Source organism: Chanos chanos, chromosome 3 (assembly GCF_902362185.1).
Source record: "Chanos chanos chromosome 3, fChaCha1.1, whole genome shotgun sequence".
In the NCBI taxonomy this organism is placed as follows: Eukaryota; Metazoa; Chordata; class Actinopteri; order Gonorynchiformes; family Chanidae; genus Chanos; species Chanos chanos.
The window spans coordinates 20,794,717-20,806,256 of NC_044497.1; the positions used below are offsets into that span (position 1 = coordinate 20,794,717).

Sequence of the window (11,540 nt, forward strand, 5' to 3'; positions counted from 1 at the left end):
ATCGTTTTTATTTAACATTTTATACTTTTTGTACCAAGTGGATTACAGTTCAGTGTAATATTTTTATGTTTATTTTGTGCTTAATTCTGGACGATGCCTCTTTTTTTTTCATTTTTCTTTTTCTTTTCTTTTTTTTTTTTTTTTTTTTTTGTTGATGGTGCCTTATTGGTTTCTGTTTTTCTGCAGAACATTTTAGGTACTTGATATTTCCAGTGTGAAACACTGTCGCTGAATGCTAAATGCCAGCTCGTTTATGGACATTTCTGTTTGATTCTGCATTTGTTTCTTATGTTTCATGTAAAGTTTAATGAAGCTCTCGGCACTCATTCATCTCAATGGAAACAGATCTTTCCTTTTTCTCATGGGACATGCTTTTTACGGGAACACACTCCCTCCGTGAATCTTTTGGCTCCTGATGATTTTTATTTCCTTTGCGAATCGAATGCAGCTGAACACCAAATGCAATTGGATATGAACGAAATGAGAGCCGACGAAGCGAAAACGTTTACTGTTTATTGTTTTCAACGGAATTCCAGAAGTGGAGCGCAATGTGGTTGACTAGTTAATCCTTTCGATGTTGGATTGTTTGTAGTTTTTATGTTCTAATGTTATTGGTGTTGTTAATGTTGAAATGAGCATTATCTTTATTGACATTAATTTAATTCTAGGCACTGCATTTGGCATGACCTGTGGAACTGTGTCCAGTGATGTAGCTTTAATAGGATTAAATTCTGTCTTGAGTAGTTTTTGGCGCCTCCATCTGATTGTCCGGTACACATGACTTCAGTATGCTTTCTGCACTCACATACACTGCTCTGAATGTTAAACCCCCTTGGGAATGAAGTTTGGTTCATGTGGGCATTAGAGTCTTTACTACAGCATGACCTCTCCTCCTGACAGAAACATAATGAATGTGTAAGGAAGACTTTCATTAAGTGTGTACTGTTTCCGCAGCAAGCTGCCTTGTCATTGCAGTAATTTGGGAGAAATCATTATACTTACTACAGCAGAAATATTGTAATGAAATATACCGCTGTCAGCTGCTGAATGCAGAGTGATAGGTTTTTGTTTTGTTTTGTTTTTTTTGGTTGTAGTGACAATGGGTCAAAAGAGATAAATTTGAAATGGTTAGATTTCAGGTAAATTCTTGGCAGCACAAACCATTTAAAACACGTTTGTTACTGCACAATTTGTTCTAATTTTAACATTGTAGTATTTAATAGTTTTCGTAGAATGAATTATCATAGAGTGTAGGTTAATTTGCTTAATGTATACATTCCAATTCTATGACCAAGCATACACGGACTGTATTCAACCCTAAAGATGGTTTCCCTCCATTTCTCAATACAGTAAACGTAGTATGAGTTTAATGTTCATATGAGTGAACAGGGATATGGATGAGCTAGTCCAATCCTGCACAGTCTCACCACAGCTGCATGTCCTCTACATGGCCAGCCGTTCGGTATGGTACTTTTCAAGGTGACACAACAAAAAAGTAAAACTGGAAAAGAAACATTGAACAACAAATAAACTAAAAGCATTATATAATTGTACTAAAAGTCAAGATTTTGATGTACAAATTAAATTGGGAGTACTTGGACGAACCATGCATGAGTCTGATTGACCAAAAATGAGTGTTTTATTTGAGTCCTTTTGTTTGTTCCCTGTGTGTGTGTGTGTGTGTATGCTGTTTCACTTATTCTCCAGACAGATCTCAAACCCACCATGACAGAACCACAAGACATACCTGTTAGAGGAAAATGTTAATTTTTAAACATTGAAAAAAAAGTTTCTTTTGAGAAGATATCAGTCCATTGTAATCTCATTAATGAGGGTTTGGGTGGTTAATAGTAAAAAAAACACTTGATTAAAAAAGGAATATTGATACTGAACATGACCATGGTTAGTGAGAATTCATAAGTAATTTTGGTTCATACACTGAAGGTATTACTAGCCCTAAGCCTCAGACACTGAGGACCAGCAACCATAAGCACTTGTCCAAAAACATGAGACATTACCTCAAAGACCAGCTGAACTTTACCAGGCCCATTCTGGGACGAGGGAGGGTCGTGGCATTAGTGGAGCTGAGATATTTTGGGTGACGGTGGGGATGTACAGTATGGGGTAAGAGTCATCTGTGAAAGAGTATGAGGACAGTACTGTACATGTGGAGCCTTTGACAGACAGCATGGGAATGAGGCGTATTCTACTGTGTGTGAAAGAATTTTTGTGTAAGTAAATGAGTGTGTTTGAGTGAGCATGGGTATCTAAGAAACAGAGCATGTGTGTTTCTGTGAAAGAGAGAGAGTGGGAGTGTGTGTGTGTGTGTGTGTTGAGGGGAGGTTTGTCTGTGTAATGGTAGGTTGGTAGATATGGACTGCATGAGGAGTTCATATGAATTAGGTAAGGCTCATTCTGCAGTGACAGGACTGATTGGTAATTATAGACAGGCAGGGGATTTAATTTTAGACTGCAGCTGGTGGCATAATTTTAGGGATTGGACAGCCCCCTCGTCCTCAAGTGAGATGGCTCCCCCTCCCCAGGGCAGGATCATCTTCGCTCTGCTCACTAAATGATAGTAACCTACACATTTAAACCTTGCCTTCATGGAAAGAAAGAAAGAAAGAAAAAAAAGTTCTCTGACTGATTCATTTGGCCAACCAAAGACATTTCAATGCAAAAGATGTAATTTAACACGGTGGTGATCTGGTAAATGCTGTCTCAGAGCCAAACAGACAAAAAAATAAGAACAAGATCAATTCCACTATAATGGACAGAAGCCCTGACAAGGACATTTGATAATTCAGAGGTAGTAATAGCACTAGTGATGAACGTAGTAGTTCCTCTCTGTTAGGCTATAGCAATAGCTAAGTAACTTCAGTGTAACTGTAAGCACAGAGAATGTAAGAAATGGTAAGAAATGAGTGCAGTACACCCCTAGATTTATTTGGCTTTTTTCACTGTCCCAACATGAAGACCTCAATTAAAAAGACAAGTAAGTTGTAAAATTGATCAATCAAAGCTCAGCACATTTCAGTGAGGCTCTAGCACATCGATTCAGTGGAGCTAATGGGAAACAACTGTGTGAGGAAAATGGAAAAGCTCTGTATAGATTTGGTAGGAGTGGTCTTGGTAGACCTGCCACCAACCTTATTTCTTAGACATACACAAGCCAAGAATGTCAGAAGGAATTTAAACTAACATGGGATCAACATGAATTAGCAACGTTTTACAATTAAACTTACATAGATAGCTGTGAATCGGATGAGCCCATCCCATCCAGTGACATTTATATGGTCAAATATTTAATGAACCAGACTACAATTTAATATCAGCTGCAGTCTGAGCTATTCAAATCCAGGCTTAAGACTACATTAGTCAGATATATGTACAAGCAAGATGGTCTATTCCAAAATGGGGGTGCCCCTAACCATTACGGGGAAACGTTGAGTTGACGTGCACCAAGACAAAAAAAAAGAAGAAGAGAAAGAAAAAATGGGGGAACTGCGCAGACATCTATTCCTGAGACTGACAGAGTGGTAATGACATTAGACCCAGGAGCACACTATGAGATTAATTCTGAGTCCTGTGAATGAGCCTTGGTCCAAAGGGGAATGAAACTAATGCAATTTGGTACGTGAAAACATATTCATACAAAAACAAAGTCCACAAATTACAGTGACGCCATGGAAAAAGAGCTTGTCCTCCATTGGAGACTGGCGGGGATTTCCATTATCTTAGCTACATACACATCTTCTAAATATGTCAAAGTGTCACCTTACTGGGGTATTTATAACCGTGGTGAATTCATGTAGCCCTCCCCTCCCCCAACTCACTTTGCCTTCCTTTCGATCTCTATCTCTCTCTGTCTCTCTCACTTTGGGCTCTGAGGGTACTGATGTCTGGCCTTTGATCCCCTGTGTTCCCTACATGCAGTAAGGGTGGGGCTTTCATGATCTTCTACAGAGGACCTAAGAGGGGCTGCAGTGACCGGCAGAATCTCTCTGTCCCAGCTGTCCACCTTCCAAGATCCACCAAGGCCCGATGATCCAGGATCCAACTACACAACAGCCTGTAGTTCACCTGTAGACATCTCAAAGCTTAGAGGAGATCCTCTACTGGGGTATCCATTCCCTACATTTGACTTCCGACAAACGGTTCTTTTTTTTTTTTAAGTCAAGACGGCGACCCATAGAACAACTCCAGGTATGGCCGATAAAATGGGGCTTTCAGGTGCTGAGGAAGAGCCCAGTGCCCTGAACATCCTCACCCTGCTGGAGCGTGTCTCTGGGATCATTGACAATGTGCAAGCATGCCAGCAGCGAATGGAGGAGAGACAGCTGGAGCTGGAAAACACAGTGAAGAGCATCCAGGCAGACGTTGTGAAGCTGACGAAAGAACACACTTCTACCAGCAGCACAGTGGAGAAGCTCCTGGAGAAAACCCGCAAGGTCAGCTGCCACATCAAGGACGTGCGAGTCCGTGTGGAGAAGCAGAACATCCGAGTGAAGAAGGTGGAAGAGACCCAGGGCGAGCTGCTGACCAAGAACAAGTTCAGAGTGGTCATTTACCAGGTAAGACGAATTATTTGCTGACTGAAAGTTGTGAAGTCCCTTTGAAGTAGACACAGTCCTTTTGCTGTGTGTACGGGATTGACTACCAGTGAGCTCGGATAAAACTGATTGGCAAAAAATGAGCTGCATTCTTTTGTTCACATAACCTGTGTAGGACTTTTTTAATGCCACCTATGACTTCAATGACCAGGATTTTGATCAGAGGTCAGACTGAATCTGTAAAATGTGACTGGACTGAAAGCAGATACTTTACAGATGACAAGCGTCATTAATGAAGATGAGAGAGAAATGCTCTGGCCTTGAGGAAGAGTAGCTTCTGCAATGGTCTTATTATTTCAATGCACAACTTGGCACATCTTAGCAGGAGACAAGATAAATGGCTACCCACATAAAGGTTAGAGATGTGGAAGACTGCCAATGGTAATATAGCAGGTATGAGCTGTCAGTCCCAATGGGGCAGCTAAGCCTCTTTTGGTTCTCTGAGAAGGGCGGAGTTAAGGTTGGAGATTAGGTCAGATGGTTCGAAAAGACAAGGAGTTTCCGAATTGGGCCGGGGGGGGGGGGGGGGGGGGGGGGGGGGGGGGGGACACGCGAACATTTGTGGAACATATCTTTTGGTTCATTAAACTCCTGTTTGTGTTGTATGTAATGTATTTGGGGTCTTGGTGGTGTTTAGTGCTTTTGGCATCAACTACAGGATAATTCTGTAAAACAGTAGTCCTCCATTTGAGAAACCCCTGCTAGTCTATTCATCAGAACAACTTTGCAGAAGCTCTCAAATCACTACTCATAGCTATGTTTGGAACATCGCTACAAGAAGCTAAAATACAGTTTGGTTTGCTCAGTTACTTTGATAAGGAAGAAGAGACATTGTTTGCAAAGTGTTGATGTGGCTGCAGTTTTGTCATTTGTTTGTGAAGATGTAGGCTTTGCAGAGGTTATGGTAAAAAAATCATCTACTCTGTCTGGGGCAACTCACTGGTTACTAAGACCTATTAAATAGATGATTCATTTGTCCTGTTCTGTAGTCAACCCTTTAGCAGTCAGTGGAGTTAAAGAGGTTTTATCGGTAAACAGAGAAAATATCATTATGTGTCCAACCACCCAAATAAATTAGTTCTTCTTATACATGATCACAGTACAGTTCTAAAGATTAAGGATTAAATGGTTAAAAGATTAATTGGATTGAGAATGCTTCTTTGACCATCAGCTCTGTGCAGTGGCATTTTATGCATATCTAAGACATCCAACAATGACAAAAAATGCACCATATTCACATGGTCAGATCCTAATTTTGCTTTGATTACAGAGAAATCATGCCTTAGTGCTCTAAAACTCATGTAGGTAGAGTAATCTGTAAAGCATACATGCATGGATTAGACTTTTTCCTATATGTTATGAATGTGCAATTCTAAGACTAAAAATAAACAATCAAGGACTTTAAAATCTCTATAAAACTCAATAATATTGTGAAAAGTTAAGGTCTTGAGGGTTTTTTTATTAATTTTTTTTTTTACTTTTTTACTGACAAACAAGAAACATTTTTATCCGGATAATTTTTGTTAAATTCTCTGAACTCATCTAAAACCATCTTTTTGGTAATATGTTTGACTGTTAAAACATGTGAAAGATGAAGCCTCTACTGTGGTTCATAATTGGAGTCTTGTCCAATTTGAGCGGTTTGTTACAGCACTGCATGTACTGTGCTCTTACAGGGAGAACCTCATGAGCCCGGTGCAGCTGACGGTTCTGTGTGTGGTTATTCTGAGAGCCCACAGTGAGAAAACACATTTCCTAATATAGTGCTATCCATACTGACGCAGTGATGGCTTTACATGCCTCCAGAGACGTGGAGTCCATTCACCAAGAGGAGCTGATCAAACTTCATACAGCAAACAGCTCTCAGGGGCATATAATGCACAACGTCTTGTAGTAGTAGACTGACAGACCGGTTCAGAATATTACTGCAAAGTGTGTCTATGTTTTAAACACAAGTCGTCTCCTACAGTCTGGTCTGCTAGAACCCTACTAGAATACTGCTAGAACTGGAGGAGAAAACTGGTTCTCATATTCTGGCAGATCATTTAAGTAACAGGTTGTACTTGCTGAGCATGTCAACATGTTGGCTGTAACATGAGTGCTGTAATGTCAGTCCAATAGCTTTAAATGTCTGTGTTACTCATTGGTGTTGTCTAAAACGGAATTAAGATAAAAATCTCATTCATTTCTCAAGATTTACTTGGTATATCTGTTGATAGCATTTCATCAAATCGCCCAACCTGGAAAAACTGTGGAACACGTTTATGATTCAGTTTGCATAATATGCATTTGTATGTATTAAAGCAGAATTTCAATCTTTGAAAACAACTTACTGGGTGTTAACTGTGCTAAAAGTTAGTTAAGTTAAAGTTAAATCCACTCAAACAGCTGATCACACCGTGAATTAGATTATAGCGTGAAACCACATCAGTTGCTGATTTTCTGCTTTCAAGTAGTGTCATGTGTTGTTATATATCTTGTCCAGTCAAAGTGTATTGGCTTAATTCAGAAACACTTTACAAGTCTAAGAAGCTTCTCATGTACCCATGGTTCAAATGCGGCTCAAAACACTGGCAAAACCTGTTCTTGTTTTTGTTTGTTTTTAATTAAAGAACTAGACATTAGAGAATGCAAGCAAAGTGTTAATTACTGTTTCAAAACAACAAAAGACTACCAACACAGCAGTGAGCATGCAATAACAGTACAGTCAAACAAATACTGACAGATTAGAGTATGCCAAAACACAGCTATCCACTCACATGCACTGCAGAGGGTTGTGATAGAATGCCTCTCAAAGGTAAAACATCAGAGGTGCACTAGCAGTTGTTGCACTGCTGATAAATTTTGAAGTTAGATTTCTTTTTAGGGCCAGTACCATTTTTATACTGATGAAATGATACACTCCCACTTTGCTTTTTGTAAAAAATAAAGATATTGTTATTTTATTCCTGCATGTGTATGCACAGTCTACAGTGCTTAATTTAAAGCTTGAGAGAGTCAGAAATAAACAATTCATTTTGAATAACTGAAAATATTCTGATATCTCATTCTGATATATTCTGATACTCCTATATTAAATTCTGGTGCCTCATGTCCACACTTGCCCACAGTGCACTGTGTGCTGTAAACTGAGTGGCACTAATCACAGTTAGGCCAAATGTCATGTGATACTGCCATGCCAAGAACTCAGACTCTGACAGTGACCACATCTTCATCTATGGGATATTTCACTACAAACTCCCTAATGCTCCACAAAAACTGCAAGAGTTGATTATGCTTTTAGCACAAAAAGCTGTAGTCTAAAATGACTTTTGGATTGATTTGGGAAACGGTAAGCGATGAACATATTTAAGATTACTTGCCTTATCAGGAAGAAGTGGTTGGACAGTTTGTTTATTGGGTTATCAGGTTTAATCAGTCACGGCTCTTGCTTTATGTAACAGATGTTTGAATCTGCCTGAGAAAATCTGTGTGTGTGTGTGTATGTGTGTGTGCATGTATAATCTGAATTGCTCTGAAGTTTTTGTGAATAACCCAAACAAGCATTTGGTGCAGCAATGCATTAAACCTAAGAGCATAAAAAGAGTATAATTCTTCTGGATGAAGAGATATAATCCATTAAAATAAATGTAGCTAGATAATTTTACTTCTTGCATTTAAATCAAAATAAAACTGTCCAAAAATATATATTTTTAACAATCATATTAATTTTGGTGGCAATCTCTTCTGTATTCAGTACTTCATAGTAAATATATTCTCTTCTCATAGGGTGACAATGAAGTTCCATCTGTGGCAGCACCAAAGGCTTCAGCAAAAGGAGCTACAGCCAGTGACGCTGGTGTGGATCCTGACATGGTGGACCCCCCTGTGGAGCCCTCTTCCGATGAGGAGTACATGGTGGTGGAGGAGGCTGACTCCTCCACAGCTGCTCGACTTAAGAAGACCGGCCTCAAACGCATCGAGAGTCTGAAGGCCACATTCTCGCGTGAGAACATGTCAAAGACCAAGGAGAACCTGGGCAGCAAGGTGAACCGGCTAGGGGAGCGTATTGTGACCGCTGAGCGCCGCGAGAAGATCCGTCAGTCAGGAGAACGTTTAAAGCAGTCGGGTGAGCGTCTCAAGGAAACGATCACCAAGAGCGTGCCCGCCAAACTCAACCTAAAGAAGGAGAGGACTGTGGCTGAAGGCCAAGAGGGTGCAGAGGGGGCCACAGAGGGCGCGGCACCTGTCCCTCCACCGAAGGGACGCAAATCTAGCCCCGACGTGGCCTACACTGAACCCACAGAGCCCAATCAGGAGGCTGCAGAGGGTGGCAAAGGAGAGGAGGCCGAGGTGCCAGTGTATGACATGAAACAGCTTTCCTAAAAAGAACATCACTCAAACAAAGGGAACGGCTGTCAGTTTTGGTCATTGCTCACAAAGCTTGACCATTCAGAAGGAACTCATCAGAGGAACAGACATGGATTTGGGAGACAGGAGGGTAAAGAAATGGGCCAGTCAGAGAAAGTTATAGCATCCAACCAGAATGCCTTTAGGCTACCAGAGAGGGGAAGCACTAGAGTAAATATAGGTAGAGTTTTATTTTCCTGTTTACACTTAACATGAACTGAGAGTACAGAAGAGTAAGGAATGTTTAACAAATACACTGGATGATGGAATGGACATGGTTTGGACATTTTTCTGGACTTTTACGGGATATTTCCAATGTGGATTGGTGTTGTTTGACACTCAGTTGTCTATATTTTGCATGTGGAGTCCCTGATAAGTGGATGTTTGGATGAATAATTGGATTTAGAAATGAAGGTTTGTGTTTGGCAGTGTTACAATAGAAAAGGGTTTGTATATGTAAAACACTCATTCTACCTTTTATAACATGCTAATGGAATAACATGAGGGATGCTAAGTCATGCTTTCCTAGTCTGTTTCTGGAATCATCAAATCAGCTTTAGTTGTAGGATTTTTGAATAAAAACTGAGAAGAAAAAAAGAGAGAAGAAACTCAACAGCTGGTCTCTGAAGAGTCTCTTTAAATTGAGAAAAATGAAGCAAAATCTGCAGCTGAGACAGAAATAAATTAGGACATTTAATTATGAAACAGGACATTTAATTACGATTGAGAGATTATCCAGTGTGAGTACAACTGTGATAGAGAATTTACTGAAAGGTTAGTGTATGTTTTCTGTGTTGTCACAAATATGTTTCACAATTTTGAGGCTACTGAGCCCCTCTAGTTAAGCTTCACTGTTTGCAGCCAGTAGTTTTGTCAATAGAATTCACTTTATCTCCTTTAATATATTCAGTAACAACACTACACTGCAAGAGTGACCTTGCATGATTGAAAGGAATATATTTTCAAATGTTTATCACTACAAACAATTGAATAAGTTAACTATGAGCCATCTTAAATGAAATCTTAGACTGTACTGCATGTTTGTGTATTAATTATCTTGACTGAATCCTAATTTTATCTTTTATGTAGTGTATTAGTAAATATGCCAGTTAAAAGTTCTGCTGAGAACACGGAGTGAGGCAGTAGTCTCTGGTTAAAATCGTTCATACGTTGATTGCTTCTGCATCACCAGTGTCCTTATCACAGCTTTACCTTTTATACAGTGATGGAGTGATTTCAACTCAGCATATGTATCCATTGCATTTTCTTTTCTTATTTTATCATTTGGAAACAATAAAAATACAAACATATAAAAGTTACTGGCACCAAAATGATGTCATAATGAACCAAAAACTAGAGATATTCTAAATCTGCTTTCAGTATTCTTTTAGCATCTTATCGCTGATTTCGAATATTTATCTATATTTATACAATTGATTATAAGATTTGATACATATATATTTATATTTATATAAACTGTGTCGTTATGAGGTGAAAGCAACAACTCGGTACAAACAGGGTATGAGTAAATACCAGCTATGAGGTTAAACTGTCACTCACATGTTGATGAGGGCATATGTGAGTGAGCATGTACAGTGGGACCATGATCTTTATTTTGAATCAAGCTATAAAAAGACATCTTCGGCTTACTTGATTGTGAGTGGTTAAATTCAGCAGTAACAAGCTCCAGAAAGCAAATCATTTTTCTGTCACTGGTGATGTTGTGTAACCATGTTTGTCAGTGCTACAGAAACAGCAATAGTGTAGCTGACTGTGTAAATGCTATAACAATCAGAACAAACCCAACTCCAGTCTGCGCCAGTTGCATATTGAGCTTCAAAATATGCAAGCAACATATGTTTTACTGTTTAGAAAATATACTGAATTCTCTGATTGTGAAGAAAATACCAGCAGTTTATCAATAAACCATAATCTTCTCACACCTAGAAGCTCTTAGCACCTTGAACGTAGCCATCAAAAATATGTTTTCAACTTACATGACTCATTTAAACCTCAAGTCTGTGCAAGTATTGAAAGACATCAGTTGCATCTGAAAATCTGTGTGGAATGTAAGAGGACATGACTCAGTTTTACTAAAACATGTTAACAGAAAGAGGTATTTCTCCTCTTTTAGGCTGCATATAATATAAAACAAAAAATATATGTGTGTGAAATAACGTGTTATTCAATAATTTATCCATACTTTGATCATGTTTGAGAACTAATGATTCTCAAATATTTATACAACAAATTCATGAGAAAATAAATTTTGTTTTGAGATTTTTTTTTTTTTAGGCAATTCTTCTTTCTAATTTAAAGCATTCTAAAATGTCTCATTTAAAGCATTCTAAAATTATACTCGGTCTGAAATGGCACAGATATTTGATCAGTTTTGGTCCAGCTGGCTTGTAATACCACATCCTCAGTATAATATATCCTAACATATTCTACTGGATTTATTAGGTTGCATATTCTGATATATCTTATTCTATCTATCACATTATAAGTCCTAATATATCCACAGCCTGTGTCTGGGAC

General features: G+C 38.9%; 1 protein-coding gene across 1 annotated transcript; it reads left to right on the top strand.

Moving 5' to 3' along the window:
- Window positions 1-4,208: 4,208 nt before the first annotated feature.
- On the top strand, window positions 4,209-8,978 carry cavin4b (caveolae associated protein 4b). The gene is made up of 2 exons (XM_030770065.1): window positions 4,209-4,574; window positions 8,382-8,978. Exons 1-2 carry the CDS (start codon window positions 4,209-4,211, stop codon window positions 8,976-8,978), a joined length of 963 nt encoding a protein of 320 aa, XP_030625925.1.
- Window positions 8,979-11,540: the final 2,562 nt, after the last annotated feature.

What these genes read in the sequence shown, in the direction of transcription:
- cavin4b (XM_030770065.1), top strand. Translation starts at nt 4,209, where the DNA reads ATGGCCGATAAAATGGGGCTTTCAGGTGCTGAGGAAGAGCCCAGTGCC. An exon ending in TCAGAGTGGTCATTTACCAG is followed by an intron (nt 4,575 to 8,381) that starts GTAAGACGAATT and finishes CTCTTCTCATAG; the next exon opens with GGTGACAATGAAGTTCCATC.